This window comes from Argentina silus (assembly GCF_951799395.1).
Source record: "Argentina silus genome assembly, chromosome: 6".
NCBI classification, from domain to species: Eukaryota; Metazoa; Chordata; class Actinopteri; order Argentiniformes; family Argentinidae; genus Argentina; species Argentina silus.
The window spans coordinates 9,628,752-9,650,719 of NC_139660.1; the positions used below are offsets into that span (position 1 = coordinate 9,628,752).

Genomic DNA, 21,968 nt, shown 5'->3' on the forward strand with positions numbered 1-21,968 from the left:
TGAACAGAGGCTAAGGCAAACAAAAAAAGCACATCAAGCACATTGTGTATCTATTAATTGGTCAAAAATTAAAATACAAAAGAAACTGAATGTAAAATAAAGCAACATAATGAACAAGTCATCTGCTGTTAGATCCAGTAGTTGCTCATTGTAGGTTTTTCACTTTCTCCTCAGTTATCTCTTCAATACGGATGATAAGGCTCTCCATCAAGTCAAAAGTAACCAAAGCACACTGCAGTACCTGAAAAAGCCAAATAAATGAGTCACATTAGTTTCACGTGAAATTGTTTAACTTAAATGATGTGACAAAACCAAAAATATCTGCATAGAGAAATTACCTGATACTGCACCTCTGGGGGCATGTCAGATACCTCCTCATGTCTTACAGTTATGCTTTTGACTAATCTGTTGTCCTGAGCAGCTTTGGCCTCTAAGAGTAGAAAAGAGTTGCTTTAATTATAAAGTATAAAATGTAATCAAGTAATATCTGTAATAACCCTTATTGTGCAGTTATTACATTGTTATAAACAGACCAGAGTTGGCAGAAGTAATGAAATGCAGTGGATTTGTGTGCATTTGTGATGCCTCTCTCTGCAATTCTTTCCTACTATTTCCATTTTAATGGTATTTCCAGTAATAGATAGAATACCCAGAATAGACAGTTCTGCTTACCCCTTGCTCTTATCTTTTGGTCCTCTCTCAGTTTCTTAACCTCAGATGCGTAGTACGTTCTTGACATGCTGAGACACACCCGCAGTGCCTTCAGGTAGTCATCTTTGATCCTGCACAGCTCCATCCATATACCTGCCTGAAAATATGTGGGGGAAACCATCACAATACTGTCTTACTCATGTCGACTGACTGTAGTGGTTTAATCTTTGAAATTAGAATGACTCACAGTGCACTTCCATTCTTTGTCTCTGATAAGTAGATATCGTAGAAGATTCAGAGACTCCATAATCCTAGATAGAAAAGGACAGAGAGCATTATAATACATTGTCTGTGTTTCAACTGAGCACTAGGTCCTAACAAGAGCATTCAAAACCTTGTTAAAAAAAAAAGTTGTTTTGAGATTAGATTGATTTGGGTCCTTGTCAAGTCCTTATATTGATTTAATTTTCATTGATTGAATTGTTTCACAGTGAAGCTACTGGTAAGCTCTATTTGTAAATGGGTAAACCTAGTGTACATTTTGCCATAGTTTGAACTTCACAGCACAGCTCCTGTATGCATACAGCGATAATGTAAAAGTTGACTCAAGTTGGCCTTTTAGTACTGTCTGTTTATAAATGGACTTGAATAACTGATACTGTTACATTAATCAGTGACATCTCAGCTGCTGCTATCTCCATTGCTCAGGCAAGTGATTCAAAGCATGAAATGTGAGCTTCATTAGATGTTGTGATCCACCTGCCTTATGCTGTGCTCTAGCTGTAGTTTGCCTAGTATGCAGCTTTCCTATGCATTATTAATGATGTAGCTAGCATTAATGAACAAAGGGTCGCTCCGGCAGACCCTTTATTTAGGGAGGGGATATACTCACCTGTCCATACCCTGCAGTAGGTCTGTCTCTGAGCCTTGTGGCAAACACAGCACCAGTCCCAGCAGGGGAAGACACTGGTTTCCCAAAAAACAGTCATTCCCATTCCCTGGCTAGAGGTAAAAGGAGAATAGCACAGATGTTGCATGTTGTATCTTCTCTGGTGCAATGAAATAGTGTGTTATTACAATGAAATAGTGTGTTATTACAATCTCTCCTTTCTTACCCTCATGGAGAGTTCAATTTGATTCTTGATGTTCTTGATAATATAACCCTCTACTCCTGCATGATGACTTGTTATAAACATGCACCTACAATAAGAAGAGTAAACAAACATTTTGATTTGACGCCCCAGTTGACTTTGTACTTCCTCAAATTTCAAAGCACCATTGGTCCATCACATTCAGAAATACTCTCACCTGAAGAATTTGTGTTTTGCTTCAGCTTCCAATTTATCTATGAAGAGCTGGAAAATGTTAAGCCCCTTTTCTCTCTGGTAACAGTAGAAAGCAGTTTTTACATACAAATAAACAGATTTTTTTTTTTAGGATATGATCAATATAGGAATGAGTTTATTCATACAGTGTTATTATTCACTCACCAAATGCTGTATTGGACACTCAGTGAGGATTTGCAACAAGCTCTATGTTCCAATACAAAAAAACAATGACAGGGATAAATATCTATACTATATTTACGTATATTTCCTGCTGATTATACTTCTATCATTTTGTTACAATATCATGACTGCACTCAGGCCAGCAACAGGTTGAACAGTAAGATGGGGTCTATCTTGCCTGCAATAGTAGTTTGTGGAGTGGCGTCAATGGAGCAATTTTCAGTTAGACTCACCTGTGGAACACTGTAAAAGTTCTTCAGCTCCAGAAGCTCAACTGGGAGACTGTTATCCTCCACCCTCTCCAAGCTTTTTGCATACAATTCCTGAGTGACAAGGCGGGTGAGAATGGTAAACATATTTATACTCAGATTTCACTCAAGTACTTGGCAGATTATTATGTCAGTGTGTCCTTACCAGGCCTTTAAGTAGCCAAGATTCATCCTTTCTGATGTATTTTGGTGGGGGAGAGAGATGTAAATTAGTATAGAGGAGCTTCATCTTAAAACAACTGCCTTTACTATCAGGTGAGAACAGTATTGTTTTGACAACATACCTGCTTAGCAAGAGGTTGATATATTCCATATTACACTGCAGGACAAACACAGGGCTGAAACAACAAATAATTCATATGAATTCTCATTAACTATTTGAAACAGCAATTGTGGTGAATGGTAGGACTGTCAGAAATAAAGTGGATCTTCAAATACTTGATAGTGTGTGAGAGTCTGAGAAGATGTGTTCAACATTCAAACCATATGGGGAAGACTCCATCATGAATAACCATAATGATATGATTATTCAGAACCCTGCTCTCTTACCTGAAAACTGCTGGAAAGTTCTCAATGGTGATAAGCTGTACAAAGAGCAAGTATGCCAAACAGGCTCGTGACTCCTTGGACTCAGTGTTGTCCTTGAGGAGGCCAGACTCCTCCTTCTTCCTCAGTGGGTTGTAGAACAGCAGATCTGGAAGCGACTCGTGGATCGCTGGTAGGGCGACCTAGGATCAGGGACACAGTGCAGTTGTTGTTTTTTTATTCAAACAGATTATATTTTTTGGGAGATGCTGTTAAAAAGAGCTAACCCTTACCAGTATCTCTGTTGCGAAGTGCCATAATGGTGACTTAGGGATGCCTACAGCTTGATCTAGTTGTGCCTGAAGAAGAGGCTCCCTTAAACTCCCCATGCAGCTGTAGGGAGAGAAGGCGTCTTAAAAACCTCTGTCTCTTATTATTTTCTAACTTTGTATCATGTCCCCAACAAAAACCAAGTTAGCCCACAGGCAGACAGACACCTACAACTTCAGAAGCTCAGTCTTCAGTTCCTCATCTGGATCAGCTCTGTTCCCATTGTCCTGTCTCTTCACCTCCTCTAAGAAGGGCTCCACAAAACTGGCCAAGGCAGTGCAGCAGCGACACAGACCATACTTGTCAGCTATCTCCTGCTCTTTGGTGTAAGGCACAGGCAGCCTGGACACCTGCTTGTGCAGGGCAGAGAGGACCAGCCCCACTGCAGGGGCCTTCTTCTCATCCAGGCGAAGCAGCACTATAAGAGAGACATCAAGATGAGGTTACTGCTGTGTACAGCAGGGGGAGCCAAACACCATCTGTAGCAACTACCACTGCATTTGCTGAATACCAGAATATTTTTGCTGTATGCATTGTATGTGAGAGATATTTAAATGCTCTCGTCTAGAGTTAATTATACAGTCATTGCTAGGGCATGGTTACCTGTCTGAAGATGTGGAACCAGAACTGTGATAGTATCAGCGATGGCATCTGGATGAATGTCTTCTACTAGTTCGAGGAGAACAAGTAGGAGTTCCTTAGGGCTGCATGTCTGAACAGGGTGACAAACAAACATGTATCTACTGTAATGGTTTAGCTTCCTTCTAGTCACTTGCATTAAATCAAAGGTAGTTAGTTCCCTGTGCTTACCTTGGTTAAGTGTGTGATAGTGGCCTGACAGTAGGAGAAACTCTCCTCCTTCTTCAGCACCTCATTCACCAGGGATCCCAGGAGGCTGCAGCCCATATAGCTCACAATTTGCTGAATGAGAGAGGACATATAGTTTGGCTCTTGACAGTTTTTATCTACTGCCTCCTCACCACTGGATGAATAAAGTTTCAGTTGATGCCCTTGCAAACTCTTTATAGACAGGTATATAGGTCAGAATGAGCTACTATTTAAAGCAAATATCCCTGTGCGATAATTACAAAATCCTTCTTCTCCATGTAGAAAGCCACAGATTTTCCATTTGTAAGTCAATTTTGTGAACCCTCTGAGGCTCTTTTAGTTCCTGGACAGAATTTTAAAAAAACCCACTGATACATGCTTCTGTAAGTGTAGGCGCACAAGAGAGGAAAGCGTGGGGAGGTGGGACAACCAAGGGCACTTAGAGGGTTACCAGTGGAGCGAGAAATCTGACTGGATATCTGCTGGTTTTCTCCCCACACCTCTGGGTCAAGAGGCCAACAAGCAAGAAGTAGTGGTAGAGTGGTGATGTAGAAGGCAACAGGGAAGTGGCTACTGTTCGCTCCAATAGACCTGCTGTTGTCACTTACTGTGTCCTCACTATTGCCTTTGGGGCTGTCACCAGATCTACACTGTGAATGTCTCCTCTGTTCACTACATAACAGCAAGGTATGACTTAGTAGTCACTCATTTAATTTAGTAGTAGTGAGGGGGAAGGGGGGCTTGGACTCTTGATTCTGATGGCATTGCATTTACAGTGCCTTCGGAAAGTATTCAGACCCCTTCACTTTTCCACATGTTGTTGTGTTATAGACTCAATTTAAAATGGATTAAATTAGCTAATTTTAAGAGTGTCATAGCAAAGGGTCTGAATACTTATGTACATGAGGTATTTCTGTATTTAAATTCCAATACATTTACTGACATTTCTAAAAACCTGTTTTCGCTTTGTCATTCTGGGGTATTGTGTGTGGATTGATGGCAAATTCTTTTAATTTAATCCATTTTAATTTGAGTCTATAACACAACAAAATGTGGAAAATGTGAAGGGGTCTGAATACTTCCCGAAGGCACTGTACCTGGTTTTTCTCATCTTGAATGAAGTCCAACATTTGTGCACTTCTCCCTTGTTCAATACAGGTGCATCCAATGTTCTTGAACAGCTGATGGTCCTCTGGCTTCAAGCTTTCTTCTGGGGTATTTTGCTGAAATGATACAAGATGTCATTCTACTCAGATGTACAGTATGCATTTTGCTGTTCTGTGCTTGTGAACATACAACATTTGACACAGTTCTTCTACTTCCAAACATACTTTTTGCTGATCATTTTACAGCACACAGCCAGCTTGTAGTAATGTATTTATTGCTTTCAGTTAAGGAACCTTAGCATATATTTACAGTGTTGTTGCTTTTTCAAAACGTGAAACCTCCTTACAGGTTTCAATGTTGTTCTTTTCATATAGATAAACACTGTTAGCATGTGAAAGCTTAAACCTCTCACCTCAAAATGCTCTTTTTGCTTTTGTAAACAATGTTTTTGATGTTTGGCACAGTTTGCTATGTGTATCAGTGAGCACAGTTATATTATAGTAAAATCTGTGAATAAAGGGCTCTTCACTCTTATATAATGCATCGACAGGTTTTTTCTCCAGGTAACTTACCCATCTCTGGATTACCTCATGCAGCTTATCCACAGTCATCCTCAGTGTTTGTGCTGGTCTCACTCACAATCCTTATTGGGGTCAAAATTAAAGAGTATTGATGTTCAGAATGTCAGCTCTCTGAAAAGGACACAAATCATATATAATTTACAGCAAAAAAAAACTGTTATTGTCAGAAACCGTGAGACTCCTGCGAGAGGTGGACTGTCTAGAGCCCTCTGTAAACCTCTTATCAAGCTATGTGCCAGAGATGTAATAGGATTAAACCAGAGCTCTCCTACATGGCCACAGACAACACAGAACTATCTGGAAGGCTCTAGTATAGTGGTGCGCAATCCCAATCCTGTAGAGCTGCATGGTTCCCTGGTCTTTCAATGACCCACCATTTTTTATCCAAGGAAGGTGAGGTGAACTCATTGTAATCTCTTCATTGAAGGCACATCATATACATGAGACTCTTCTACCAGTGGTGAACACTGACCTACTGTACACTACTGCATATGCTATGGCAACTTGATGACTTTAAGACCTTCACACACACACACACATATCTGGCTCTCATACTATCATGGCCACCTAATCATCCCCTGCTTTCAATTGGCTCATTCATCCCATCTTCTCTCCCCTGCAACTCTTCCCCAGCTTGTTGCTGCAAATGACAATATGTTCTCTGTCAACTTTCCTTGTAAAATGATACATTTATTTATACATTGTATATTGTATATTTATATATTGTTCCCCTTTCTACTTACAAATGCTCGAGAAGAAGCACCCGCTTGTTCCCCAAGGTCCCCTGTGTGTGTATTATAATATCAGTACAATCATTGACTTCCTGTCCAAGCTAGACAGCTTTAGCAGAGGGAGGTCTGGCCCTGATTTGAGATGAATGGGGACGAAGCATGTTTGAACAGTAGGATTTAGCCAACATCTGCTGGTTAGGTTTGCTCTCTGTATTGCGGTGTGATGAAAGCCCTTGTATAAAAGCCATAATGCAAATACAGACACAGAGACAGGGACTCGCTCCATGTTTGCCTTTTGTTTGATTTTGTCATTCATAATTGGAGGCTGATGAGTTGTTGTTTTCACAAGTGGCTTGTACTTCTGGGAAATGTATGAAATTGGAGAGGGAATATATGAAGTGTGAAGAGAATAAGTTGTAGGGTATGAGAGAGTTACAGATCAGCACTGTAATACATACATATTGTGCACATATAACAGGTGACCATTAGTTTTAAATTTTAAATTAAAATACAGTCAAATATGTTTCAGAAGTGGGTCCAAATAATAAATAGTATACATTGAAAGGCAATGCCTATCATGTGTCTTCTTCACGCCCATGGATACAATATAGATTGACACTGAAGAATACTTTTTTTTTCCAAAGAGGAAAATCAGCTCAACTTCACATGAATATTTTATTGCCTCAGTAAAGGAAGACTCTTTTCATCACAGTAGAAAGCTATGATCAAGCTCAACCTCTGGAGGGCACTATTTTCACAATGTGAACAGTGAGTTTGATAAAAATCCACTGTACCATAGCGGTCTAATCTGTGCCCAATGCCTAAGCTTTGATGACACAGATAGTAGAAAGGGTAGAAAATCTGTTTATGGAGTGATTTATGTAGGAAATCTGATTAAAACACCTTGTCAGCCTTGTTAAAACATTTGAATGGTTAAGATTATTATAATGGTGACCAATGTTTGTTGCACTGCCAAGAATATTTACTGTAGCAGTATGATGTCATGACTATACACTGTATATAAGTTAGTTGCAGATAACTGACATTTTATGTGTAATGCTGGTAACGTCTAATTACAGTATGTAGCACAAATCATATAATGAGAATGTTCAGTGACAATGATTAATCAATGATACATAGTTATTGTGTTAGTGTTATTCTGGACTTTTTTTCCAAGACTAGTCAACTCATTGTTGCTTAGCTGAAGGCATGTGGGGAGCAGCAGCTTTGTAACAGGCATAGCTCAGGTCACTGCTATCACATATCCATGTATATTTAATAAGCAGAACAACAAGAAAACAATTGTGTAACTTGACCACCTAATAGATTCATGGGTCTTTGAAGTTAGACTCTGATGTGTGTAGAGGATGATTATCAGAAACCTGCACTATGGTAAAACAAACATATTATGTTCACAGGCAAGAGAGGAAATTAGATTACGGAATAGTGTAAATAATGACAGTTTCACCTTTTACCTTTTGGTTTCTCATTTCTGATAACAGGTGCTAATTAACAATCACATAGTAAATCTGGACCTACTGTAATGCGATAGTTGTGGGTTCATAGAAATACCCTTGACTTGAAAATGTACATGAAAATGTAAGCATGTTGTGTACAGTAGATGGTCAAGTGCATACATACTGCCCATGAGGGTCCCCTGTACCCTCTCTCTCTCCCCTTTTCCCTTAGTGACCTCTTAGAAAACATACTGAGTGGACCATTTACCCAGTCAGCCTTCAGACCATCTCAGTGTGAGGGAGCAGGCCCCAGGGGCCCCTACAGACTGTCGCTGCAACCGCTCCTGTCTGCCAAAACCCTCCCCAGGCCTCCCTGTGCTTGTCAAGAAAAACTGCCGTGTTTAAGGCCTCTCCCTCAGGTCCCCACTTTAGCTACTGTTTACTGTGGTGGACTGATGCATCTGATTTAAAAACACAAATATTTTGATATGGCCCAGATTTGCTTTTTTGAATGGTGGTGCCACAAAGTACCAAAAGGAAAGGTGGAGCATTTTTAGCTGAATGTTAGTAAAAATGGAAATTAGCTGGAACATCACTGAATCTTCTAATTATACACTTTCTTGGTAGTTTTCCAATTAAAATGAAATGGCAATGATTTCCAGCAAAATCAAGTTCTCGAGTTAAGTATTGTAAGAAATACCACTTGTATCTTTGTTTTCTGGACAAGAGGACTTGGCTGTACTAGTTTTGAATAGAGATGCCATCGTGGACTGAGAGCTAATGGCGCTTCAGGTCTCACAAGGGAACATCCCGACCCTTTTTGTAAAAGCTTTGCCCCCCATACCAAACAATTAAAGGGAGTGGCTGTAAGGGAGGGGTCTAAGTGTGTGAGTGTGTTTGTGCACATTTGTGTGTACTGTACTTTGTGAGGGCTGTCGTGCGTATGTTGTCTGGCCTTTTTTCACATCTTTCAACATGCCTTAATGCTGCTTTATATAACAGAGTGGAGGGAGGTGAAAGCTCCCAAGGTGGGACAAAGGCCCAGACGCCTTAGTCTTTCCTAGACACTAGCATCTGCCTGTAGGCAGGGGCCACTGGGGGAGATGCATCAACAGATCCATACTGAATGGATTGTGCAGTCTTTACCAGGGCCTGCTCGCCCTTTTGTAAATCGGCATTTTGATGACAATTACCAGTGTCGAGTTGTTGTCCCAATCAATACACACAGAGCGGGAACCTTAATAGACACAGATAACTGCTGCCTGCCTGCTGTATCTTGGTGCTGTGGAGACTGAGACCCTGTCTGGTTGTGATCAATAACTGGCGTGTGTCACGGCTCACAGGCATGGCCAAGTCCACTCTCTGCTATGGTGTGCAAGGCTTGGTTACCCCCGGCGATGGAGCCTAGAGTCCCCGGCAACTCCCCAAGGTGGAAGAATGGGAGATGTTACATGTGAACTGGCTGTCAAAGCAATTTTGTCAGCCCCCTCTCTCTCCAGTGGTTAGAGATGCTGACACACTGTGTTTGGGGTTCCAATGTCTTGTTGGAAGTGATGGAGGCTTTTAGCCTTTTTTTAAACTCTCTTTATTCGTTTAAATGTTCGCTCAAGTGTTAGAATTTCTATTCCACCTGCCAAAGACATCTCTCAGGCACCTCCTGCCCACTCAGTGTGTTCCCTTTCAGGTCAACTGATCCTCCCCTTATTCCATCTTCAGTAGAACCACAGACTTACAGAAGTCAGGCTACTTTCTATGAAATCTTTCATGTAGTTATTGAGTAGCCTGAATGATAAAAGCATTTACATTAAACATTTAAGTATTTACATTAATGAATTGTTAATTTAAAAAATTACATAATTGTGATGATACTGTATGATGGATTATACTGATTGTCTTTCATTGAATTATTTGTCATTCATAATTGCTAGTTGAAAATCGACCTTTTATAATGTACTTTCAAAAGGCTACTGCTCACCCTGGACTGTTTTTTCAGTGTTGTTGCCATTTGGGGCGTGGGGAGTGGGGGTAAGACTCTGAGTAGAGTTGGCCAGATCAGATTCTCCTTGTGATCATAAATGTTTCAGAAGGTGCCAGAGGGGGAATGGTAGAGTCACAGCCCCGCCAGAGACAGGATCCTACCTGGATCCATTTCCTTTTACTGTGGCTATGTCATTTAGGAAGAATCGTACCGTACACAGAGCCATGGCAACATGGGCCTTCTACTGTATGGAGGAGAATTTGGTAACTATTTCACTCTCGGATAAAGATAATAAAGGAGATATTGTATTACTATTTCTGCACATCTCTTCTCAAGACAGAACCCTATTTGTCTCATTTCAATTACCCCTGATAGGGTTTGATGGCCACAAGTTTCAGTGACACAATCATCATATAACCTTCTCTAGTAGGCTGTGTACTTTGTTTGTACTTTGTTCAAGTCACTGGTGTCTACTGAACTGTTTTTTCAGCCTGAACGCATGTGGCTGTGTGTGTTTGTGCGAATTTTACCAAACGTGAGGATTTTTCAGGGGCTCTTTCCTGCATAGCACGGGCCCAGCAAGGACCTCTGGGGCTGGGGAAGTACTTACCGGCCCTCTCCCATACGCTCTGATCCCCACGCTGGCATTACTGAGCTTTGATCCTGCTACAGTCTGACACATGACCACACAGCCCCCTGAACGGGCATTAGTGTAGGCTTCAGCAATCCCAACATCTGTGCCTCCCAGCACTGCCACCGCTCAAATCATTCATTAAATCAGAACACAAAAAGTAACTTTACTTGAATGCCTCAGCATAAATATTTGATCATTGCTGAGAATAAATCTTTTGTCATTTTGTCTTCCTTCCTGCCGTTCTACCTCCTCTTATAGATCCCCCACTCCTCTCTCTCTCTGTGTGTCCTATTTGGATACACATGCACGCTTGGCTTGGTCATTTGTGAAATGGATCTTATGAATTTTTCAGAGAGATTCATAGCTACAATCAGGCCTGGTTAAGTGGAGGACTGTATCACAAAGCTACATCTTTGTGCTGCTGCACTCTCTCTCTCCAAATCACATGCTGTTTGCATAGACAAGATTTTGGCAGATAGGGAGAGGGGCGTGTGTTGCTTGGGGGTGAGAGGGATGTAACACTGTGAAATTCAACTTTGTGTTCTCAGATTGTGTGTTAAGATCAGAAATGCACTGTGTAATAAGACTTGGATGAACCCTCTGTCATTGTGCACTCTAGACATGGTCTCATCTAGACATGGTCTCATGTAGACGGCACATGGTAAGTGGTGTGTGAGGCTGAGCACCAGTGTTTCTTATCAATGATGAACAAGGGGATTCAACTCTTACATAAAGGCCTTTAAAGCTCTACTTCTTGTCACTTTTAGGTTTTCAGGATTTCCCTGTCATATGTAATCCATCCCCGAAGAGAACCCTTTGTTATCAACCCTTTTAACCAAAGTGGATCCTTTTAGCACCATACTCAAGATTCATTTGCTAATAAAGTTGATGCAAAGGCAACATGACATGGGGATGGTGTTACAGCAGACAAGGTAAAAGGATTTGGGAAAAAGCTGCTGTTATAAATGTTGTATCTGTGCTTTGTGAAACAGGTACAGAATACAACATGAGTACAAACGTATAAGGATTCTTGTCTGCAGAGTGAGAGCAGAGGAATCTGTGACATACCGTACTGCAAGCTGAGCAGTAGAACCCCCTCTTTTTTCTTGAGTGACAGCTCACATCCAAATAGTGTAGTGATATGTAATGCTAAATGAACCAGATAAACATGCCTTTAAATGAGCAGACGACCTTGCAGACCCCCCCCTCCCTTTCATCAGAGCGGTGGGTTTCCCCCTGGACACATGCTGTTCAGGGCCTCAGACCCTCTGAGCAGGGCTAATGGAAAGCTTTCAAGGCATGCTTGAGAAACACGTCGGCTCTCATTTGGCCTTGGCCATGCTCTGATGTCACTAGCTTGCGGTCACTGCCACTGGCCCAGCCCAGTCTCGCATGACTGAGGACCCCCACCCCTCATAGACACACACACACACACACACACACACACACACATACATACATACAAAACACTTCACTCCCTTCCCAGCATCTCTACAGTGGAGGGGGAGTCTGCCAGCAGCCAAGGGACATGCCATGTTAAACAGGCCTGAAAACAACAAGGGCCTCAGAATAAAAGTCTTTATCACATGGGACGTACCAGAGCAGGCTGAAAGCCCCCCCATCTCTCCCGAGCAGGCATGGAGGTGTCACGTCAAGCTGGGAGAGAGCCAAGAGGGGCCAGACACTGGCCTATCTGGGATTTTAGCAGTCTTACTTTAATTTTGAACTATCTTGAGTGTCTCTGAAATGTCTACATGAAGATATAAAATATATTGGATTGAGTTGGGAAACATCCAACATCACATGACACCTCATTGACATCTGAATAATATGAATTGACTGCAGAGTTGCATACAGTAAATAACTTGACTGGTATTTTAAGTTTCCAAGTGCATGTCTGTTAACAGTGTACAGTATATTATGCAGGTATGTAATTGTTACTTGAGTGTCTGAGAGAAGCCAACTGTCTATCAGTAAAAATGGATTTGTCCTGGCCCATGCCTCTCTTCACAGAAGCCTTGTTACCCTGAACCGGCCAGCTTTCCCACACAACCTGTGCAAGCTGTCATCTGCTCCAGTGATGTCTCTTGTTATTATTTTTTCTCTTATTCTCTTCCCTTTTCTTTCCAGAATCATGAATAATTTGTGCGTTTGCCTTGCTGCTTGATGACAGCTGTGCAGTTGGCTTGCAGTCTATTTTTCAGATCAGGTGAATAATGAATAACCCCTGGCAACAAAAGAACACTTGGGTCCTGTGTGAGCCGGCAGGTGAGGGGAAAAGTTGCTCTCTTTCTCTCAACTGTTGGCTGATTAACCAAGGGCGAACAATTAAATACACAGCTGCAGGGCAGAAAACTCTTCGTCATTGACCTAATATGATAATAAGTTACTTTTTTTATGTTTCAAATTATAATACAGATTCAACCATCAACAAACATCCTCTGAACAAATATAGAAATGACTTTGTCGTACAGTGTTGTTCAGCTATCTGATACATTTTCCAGATGCTGGTCTTCTGTCCATGAACATCTCTAGTGATTAGGACTTTTAAAATAGAATCTTTCCAGAATTAATTTTGTGTCTGACCATGCTTTGAAATCATTACCTATTTACTAGTAGATTAAAATCTACTGATCCATGTATGACAGTTAACAGCATACTGTAGGATCATGCCCACCAATTTATAATAGCCTCAGGGATACCTCTTTCTCCTTTCCCTATTCTATGTAACAATGATGTTGACTATTCTTGTATTATCTTTTGCCATTCACCAGATGCTGTTGATTCCAGTTGTTGCCAGCCGTTTGGGTGTGATCTTTAAATATGGTCTGAAGGCTGTGTGTGATTCTTTCTTTTCTTCTTCTCTTTTACATTTACATTTATGACATTTAGCTATAAATGTAATTGTAAATGTAAATGTAAGCCTCTAGCCTCTTTTGGTCCACTGCAGCAGATAGTATGTTTACATTCAGATGTAGCCAGTCATGAACCACTTGCTCAGGAGCAGATCTACAGAGAGCAGTGATCTGTTCTGAACAGGCTTTGATGATAGAGTTGATGTCTATGGAGCTGTAGACTGGGTTACATCAGGAAAATAAAAGGGGAGAAATATATGATATGAGGAGCAGTGAAGCCAAAACTGAATTGTTATGTCCTTCCAACTAAGCGAGTTACCATGCCCTTGGATACTGTGCTCTTGATGGCTAAGTTAACATGTATTTGTGGGAGATGCAAAGAACCTCATCAAAAACCAAAGCATGGCTAAAAAAGTATATTTTATATTTCATGTGTTATTTGACATCAATAATAAATAATAAAAAAACAGCGCACTCAACTCTCTAATCGCACAACTATGTTCACTCAGTCAAGAGAGATTAATTTTGTTAATCACAGCTGTCTATTAAAGGTGTGGTTGGGCACTGTGTGTGTGTGCGTGTGTGTGTGTGTGTGTGTGTGTGTGCGTGCGTGCATGCGTGCGCGTGTGTGTTTGTTTTGGTGGAAGGGTGAGCATCAACATTTTGGAGCAGGTCTAGATTTGAACCTTAGAATGCAGTGCTCTGATTACTCGCCCACTCAAATCGATTGGGCCGTTTCAGGACTTTTTCTATTCATATTTGATATGCCTGGGGGCAGTGGGGTAATGCTTTAAAAACCCAGCGAGAGGCCTTGGAGGAAAATCTGGCCAGCCTAATGGCTCATTTGAAGACTTTGCTTGAAAAGCCTCTTTGCTCAGAGTCAACTACACAACATTGGAGCAGCCGAGATTATTTGTTTTTGATCTGCAGTGAAAACTGAAAATATATCTGGAATACTTGTTTTAGCTGCTGATCAGAAGAATGCATTACTTACTGAGTATCTATGACCCTTTATGGGAGATTGGCCCCTCTTTTTTCTGGAGGATTTGGTTTAAAGGTTCTTGGCCATTTTCACATTTTCACAAGAATGACTATTGTAAGTTTACTCATGAACCTTTACACGTTGTCACTCAAGCCACTGAGACTTGGGACCTGGCTTACCATTAGTTTTTTTGGGTTGTTTTATACACAACATAGGGTGCATTAAAAAGCAGGGTGGCTTGAGGCTGCCTCGGAGTGTTAAAGGCACTTAATGGCACGCTCACTTTCTTTCCCCCAGAGCTCGGACAGTTTCAATCAGAGACCAGTGTGAGAGATCAGATAGTCACCCTGCTGAAGAGGGCTCTGGTCAGATTGAGGACATCTCAACCTTTACTGTTCACATGTACTCGATTGTCTCTTTGCTGTGTTTTACATCAACTTAATTTGCTGCAGCATGTTTCATGTCAACCCTGTATACTCCAATTATCTTTCTCTGTGTGCCTTCCCTTTCCCAGTTAGGTCCCATTCCTAACCACTCATCAAACCCAGATAAAGACTCTACTCTCTCCATTGGGCTATTCTCTCTGAAATTAGTGATTACCTCTCCCATATATTTTTAAAAAGGACATTCTTAAAGAAATAATTATAGGCACATCCCTATAGTCTTTCCATATCCCAGAATAAGGTCTACCTGCAAGAACTGTCTGCCAAAAGCATGTGCCCCTCTCTCTCCCTGAAGCATGTGTCTCTGTCTCTGTCTCTGTCTCCCCCCTCTCCTTAAATAAGCATGCATTTCCCAGTACTCCTCAGTCTATTCATCTGGGGTTTTAAAATATTCAGTATTTTCGCAGGCCTGAATGCTGTAAGATTTGTGCAAACTAAAGCATTTGAAATTCTTGTGAGTCAGTGATTTCAATCAATGTAGAGGAATGAGCAGTTCCTGATTGAGGCGTTTCACTCTTTACCCTTAGCAGAAATTATGACGATGATGGAGGCTACCCCAGAGATATTCCAGATGCGATGCTTTAGTTTAAAATAAATGAAATAGCACAGGTTTAGCATAGGTTTGAATTTCGGCAGCTGGGCGAGATAAAAGCTCTTATTTAATAATTTCCTCACACTATTTAGGTAAATGACAACATTAGGGTTGACTCTTGTTGCGATTTGGACAGAGTTGGAGTGCAGGTGCCCTCGTGTCATGCCATGTGATGCGTTGTGATGGGTCTTCCAAGTTCCACAGCCGTAAATCAATCCTGTCCGGCTTCAAATCTTAACTTTGTAGCCTACGGTGCGCATACAATTGTGTTAACGGTTAAAAAAGCTCAGTTTGTTTACGGTTAAAACAAATGACTCATTACTGCCTCGGCGAAAACAAACGACATTTCTAGACCTACAGGCGTTTTGGGGGGATCAAATGACATTTTGCAGCATCATACAAATCATCTTGGTTGAATAAAAATGCGTTTTTGCATTAAATTGCATTAAATTCACTATAAAATCTACCCATTTAGACATCAACAATTAACTGTTTACTGTAGGTTCCTATCTTCAGATTTTAAAGCCGTCAGAATCGCATCCTTCATTAATCGAAACGAATTCCTATTTGCTTGAAATTATCGAGGCATCCTGATGCTCTATAGGAATATGGGGCCAACTCTGTGCCTATAAAACTGCCTCTCTCGTGGTTCAGATAAGAGAACACAAACTGGTTTGATTAATGAATAATGTAGGAACATAAAACCTTACTCTAATCCTTTCCAGTCTGAAGGCACTTGAAGACTGTCCTTGTGACACTCGACTTATTTTGTGGTCTGCTCTCAGATTTCCAGTAAAATAGCCAAAGGCAAGAAAGCACTTTATGGAGCTATTACATGAGTGAAGAATACACCAGCCGCTACGCGTGCTCCTTCAAATCAATGTGTGCCCAGTTTGTCTACAATTAATAACACTCAATGAATAGGCGACAGAAAATATGTTTTCTATGAAAGCTCACGGCAAGTGAACCACTGCGCCAGTCACTATCCTAAACAGAGGAAATATTGCCATGATATGATGGTTATAATAATAGGATAATAATAATATTCTAATAATGATACAAATTATAATAGTTATAGTAATAATAATAAACCATTAACATGAATAATATTCGTGATAATATAGACCTGTTCGAGATGTTCTGTGTGAAGGAAAGTATCAAACCAATCACACAATTATTCCTTTTGAATGTTGTTAACGATCCGAATTTCGCACTCTCGATCACGTCCGAAATAACGCTTGTTGTTTACATAAAATAACCAATTAAAAGAAGATTCAACCAAATCTAAATCTCTATGAAATGACATAATAGCCAACAACAAATTTGCATGTTTTAGAAACAGAAAACAAAGTCATGTGTGCGAAGAGTTATATGGTGATCCGTGGTAAGGCTATTCTTATTTGCACTTTTCTGGTCAATGAATTCGGACTTTCCGTGCTTGAAAACCTTTCAGTAAGATGCTATAACCACAAACACATAAAGAATAACCGTTCCAAATCCATTTGATTATAGTTTTCATATTTTATTCAAACGATAATCTGGTCAATAAATAAGATTTAACATGTATGTTATAAACGACATATAGGCCTACAGTACAATAGGCTTTACTTGATATTCTCAATATAAAATACAAATGTGCAATTTTAATTTGAAGACGTAAAATGAGTAAAACATTCCTTGTTTTGTAGGATACATACACAACCCTTATATTCATGAAGTCCATTGTGTATAGACTGTTTTCCTACTATCCACAGGTTACAATTTTAAACAAAGAGACGTTCTTTAGCCTAGAGAGCGTTGATTTTCAATCTCTATTGTCAATTCGTTTAACCGTTGTTTTTGGAAACACATGATCGTACTCTTGGTGGATATATTGCCTATCTGGTTATTTTGTATAAATATTTTGGGTTCAGACAGTGCAACTCCCTGGGGATTCAAACCCGTTTTGACTTAGACCAAACCCTTTCACAACCATATAGCCTACAATCAACATTACCAAACTGGATTGTCACGTTTACGAAATTGCTAAACAAATCCAAACGTAGGCCTATAAAAGTAGGCTAAATCATATAGCTTATTTGTGGTTTCCTGGCTGCCAAACTCAAGTGGTTTATTTGTTTTGGTTGGTTGAATAGTGTTTGGTGTCCACTCTAATATTAAAGTTTCAGTCTTGGATAGAGAGGAGTGTTGAATCATTTGAGCCCATGTTGTGTTTCTTTGTGCCTTCTCAAGTCCACCTTTCGCTGGAATCCCTTGCCGCAGAGGTCGCATCCGAACGGTTTGAAGCCAGTGTGTTTCCGGCTGTGCGTTATGAGATTGGAGCTCTGACTGAATGCTTTTCCACACACTTGACATTTGTGCGGCTTCTCACCTGAAGAACAAAAAAAAATACATTAACCAATATGTCACGGTGAATAGCCAAACTTCACAAACAAGCTGTCTTTATCATCAGGAAAATGCGGATGTAATACGCTCGCCAATTACGCATTGGGCATGCCGTTTACAAAATGGACAATTAGGGAGATATTAGATGAATTTGCATTAACGAATATATTTGAGTACGTCCACCTGCCTGTGTGAATGAAGGTGTGCTTCTTCATGTCTGATTTCTGATGGAACCTCTTCCCACAGTACTGGCATGGGTAAGGCCGGGTGTCAGAGTGGATGAGGAGGTGCGTGGAGAGAGTGGACGACCTTTTAAAGCTTTTACCGCAGATTTTGCAGTCAAAACTTCTTTCCTGTGGAAGTATTGGAAAGTGATTCTTAACACGTTGGTTGAGCAATATGTTTGTTTATCAACCAGGCAAGCCTACATGATTTGTGATCAAGTTGACTTGCAATTGAGTGTAAAATAGTCACCTGAGAGTGCACAGCTTTATGTTGCTCGAGGCTGACAGCGTGTCCAAAGGTTTTACCGCAGATTTCGCACGCGTAGGGTCTTGTCCCACTGTGAGATCTACGGACGTGAACCTCCAGCCCGTGCGGGGTCGAAAACACCTGCGGGAGGAGAAAGATAATGAAACTATTAGAATTTGGAAACATAGAGGATTTCGTGATTTGTATAGTGGAGTAGAATATGTGTCCACAGCAGATTGTAAAGCACTGTTACACAATTCCTTAGCCAGGTGATGCAACGAATTGATTGTGAATAACAATTGTATTTATTTGAATATCTATTTTACCTTACTGCATTTCATGCACTTGTAGGCACCATTGAGAATGAGACGTGAGCATAGCAGGTCAGACTCAGGTTTGATTTCGGGGCTTTTGCCGTGCAGGTTCCCGTCTGTAAACAGCCCGGGGGCGGTGGCTCGTTCAAACAGCCCGGCAGCAGCCCTGTAATCATTGTAATTTTCTGCTCCAGGACTCCTCTCTGCAAAGAGGGATGGCTCGATGCCCCTGTCATCGTAGAACCCCAGAGATGAGTTCCGCTCAAGGTCCATATGGTGTTGGTGATGGAAGGTCTGCTGGACCAGGTGCCTGATGTCAGATCCAGAATAACTGTTCCACGTATAAGGCCGAAAAGGAACAGCGAAGGGTTGCGTCTCATCCACCGAGGGCGACAAAGATTTCTCGGAATCTACTGTTATATGGAATAAACACATACATGTTAATAGTTGATAAGCGCTCCCTGTTAAGAGGGCAACACGGATGTCAGCCTCCATCATCACCGATTAAATGTAAATGATGTAGGCTAATCACTTTTCAATTTCTTATTATATAGGCTAGTGAAAACGTAATGTAATTTAACCTTTGGTTGCGGTTGTTGCTAAATCAGATTGTTTTTTGTTTTTTTCAGGGCATATTTGCAGTTATTGCTGTCTGTTGCTTTCATTAGGCTAGACATATTACCTGGTGATGCTGAGGGAGATGGAGGCCGCCAAAAGTCTTCATAATCCGGGGAACGACCACATACACTATCCCCACAGCTGAGTGGGGACTTTGAGGAGAAATCAACGGTGTCCACCAAGTGAGAATCAGGGGAGAACCCGCCTGTATCCACCGTCAAGGCATCCGCGTCCTCTGGAATCTTGCTTTCTGTTAATAGCGTGAGCAAATGATTGTAAATGATAATGACAGAAAAAGTTTAATTTACAACGAAGATACAAAAAAACAACGATGTGTATAATTATGAGTTATGGGCCTAACATCCAATGGGCTGTCATGTATAAATCAATTGAAAACAACAAACATAAATCAATTGAAAACTAAAAACTCATCAGCTAGAGCTTTGGACGTAAGAACCTAATTTTAAGGACATTTTCTCTCAGGTGAAATTAAATTGACAAAATTAATATGTAATCCCTTAGTTATGACTTAGATTTAGATGAATTAGATTTCAATATAAGATAATCAAATATCTTAAATTACATGACATGCAGGCTATTAAAATTTCTTATAAATACAACCATGCATATATGCTGTAGTTAGACAATACATTAAGTACCCTAACAATTCAGGAGACATTACAAACAATATAATCTTATGATAAAAAAAAAAGAATGTACTTGTAATTTAGATTAGCCTGATGGTTTGTAAAGCAATGCATTTTACATTACAAATTAAATGTGTATCTCACAACAGCCACACATGGACAAGGACATAATTTCCACATACCAGCACATATATGAGCTAAGATTGTATCCAGTCTGTTGTAGTCATCTTCTAAGGACCGGGGTTGGTGGTAGCTGTGAGCCTTCTTACTCTTTACCAAGAATGACCGAGGCATTTTCAATCTCTCTGGCCGACCTCTGCGATATCCAAAATCACTGGTGATATAGCAATCTGCGTGCTCTCCTCGGATGCAGTAGCTCTGTTTTTATCCCTGAAAAGATTTGAAGACCACTGGTTGAGATGTGTGGTCAAGTATAAGAGATTTCGTCCGAGAATGGAGCATGCGCACAGACTCTCCCTCGTCTGCCAGGTGTTACGGGGACAGGTGCCTAAGGAAGCTGCTCCTCAGTTCTCTGCCGCGTCAGGCCTGTGATTGCTCCTCCCCTTGAATAAATGCGAGCCAGCTCTCACGGATCAGACTATATCGCCCGGGGAATTAAAGCCCATGGCAATCAGGATAAGTGATACACTGCTTTATCAATGTGTTACTCAATCCCTAGCTCCAGGGGGAGAGAGGAAACGCGGAGACGAGCACCAGGGTGCCAGCCAGCCTTAACTGTTGCTAAGGGGTGTGCCATGTGTGTTTCTAATCATGAGATGTGTTATCTGCTTAACAATGGTAGCAGCCTACAGTAGCCTATCCATATCCTATGTGTCCGACATTGATTGGTTTAACATTTGAGAGAATGTGTAGGCTTTGGAGAACATATGTGTTCAAACTGACTATGAACACATTATTCAATGAAAAACGAATAGGCCTACGTCATCAGACCCCTAACATTATAATTTACAAATATATTCACCAGCCTGTCACAAGTCGGTTTTAGGCTACTTTATAGTGTTTGATAATAAGAGCCTAATAGACTGCAGCACTCTCTGTCCACACGCCTGCGGGGCCTTGGTAGTTTCGTATTTCCTTTATGTTCAATGAGTAAGCAGAGCTTCCCTGTTCGTATAGGGAGGACGCTGATTACTCGTTCAGGCCAATTATGCACAGAACAACAGACCAGCTTATTCAGATCCCACGCCAGACAGCCAGTGGGGACCGTGCCTGCCAGTGGTGCGTCACAAACATTTCAACCAGCTGATGGCGCGTGCCACTATTCCTGGGATATTTCGATGCATCTTTATAATGGTTGCATACAACCAGTGAAATTGCGAGTTGTGAAGACATTGTATAGGCCTGGATGGCCACAGCTGTAAACAGTTCATCAACCCAAACTGTAAGACATTGAGCCATGCGAAATTTCAAGAATTAATGCAATTTAATCAAGTTACACTTGAAAAATAACGTGTTTTTTTCATGGCCACTATTCCTGTCAGTAAAGTGAATATATAGGATACATTTAGTCTACATGGAAGTGAAATCTGTGTGCTGCGGGCAACAAAGCGGAGTTTATGTCAGCTATGAACATAATGAACTATGTTTTTGTTTCCTAAGCCTATAGTCCTATTTCTTTATTCAAATACATTATCTTTTTATTAAGTTGGAGGTAGGTCCTAAACCCTACGAGCTTAGAAAAAACACCACTGGCAGGAAATCAAAGCGCCATATGCCCCCTGTCGATTAGACACATCACCACCACTGGGCATCCGGGCCCGTTCGAGTTCGAGGAGATATGATAGGCTACTGATAAAACCAAAAGACAAACTGACGCGAATATGCCACGACCTATTGCTCAATGTCTGGGACAATGCTGTGCCTGGCGTGTCTTTCATAATGCTCGTTCTATAGCTCAATTTATCTCATTTAACACGATATGCATGGCCTTATTCAAACATAAATGAAGGGAGAAGTTCCTTTACAGCCTATTTCAATAGAACAGCTTTGAGGTCAACGAAAGGCCGTTCTTCCTGTTGTTCAAATGCTGTAAAACGCCAAT

At 40.9% G+C, this 21,968-nt stretch overlaps 2 protein-coding genes across 2 annotated transcripts; both read right to left on the reverse strand.

The window, feature by feature from the left end:
• Window positions 1-145: 145 nt before the first annotated feature.
• Window positions 146-5,829, reverse strand: glmnb (glomulin, FKBP associated protein b; the record flags this gene model as incomplete). Its single annotated transcript, XM_083671589.1, has 18 exons — window positions 146-241; window positions 339-430; window positions 673-808; window positions 899-962; window positions 1,544-1,653; window positions 1,767-1,851; window positions 1,960-2,033; window positions 2,142-2,183; window positions 2,393-2,482; window positions 2,574-2,604; window positions 2,713-2,766; window positions 2,978-3,156; window positions 3,247-3,346; window positions 3,455-3,701; window positions 3,887-3,995; window positions 4,094-4,204; window positions 5,209-5,334; window positions 5,791-5,829. 18 exons carry the CDS (start codon window positions 5,827-5,829, stop codon window positions 146-148), a joined length of 1,785 nt encoding a protein of 594 aa, XP_083527715.1.
• Window positions 5,830-17,403: 11,574 nt separating this feature from the next.
• On the reverse strand, window positions 17,404-20,200 carry gfi1ab (growth factor independent 1A transcription repressor b; the record flags this gene model as incomplete). The annotated part of the gene is made up of 6 exons (XM_083671886.1): window positions 17,404-17,842; window positions 18,044-18,209; window positions 18,331-18,468; window positions 18,654-19,054; window positions 19,324-19,509; window positions 20,089-20,200. 6 exons carry the CDS (start codon window positions 20,198-20,200, stop codon window positions 17,664-17,666), a joined length of 1,182 nt encoding a protein of 393 aa, XP_083528012.1. The 3' UTR covers window positions 17,404-17,663.
• Window positions 20,201-21,968: the final 1,768 nt, after the last annotated feature.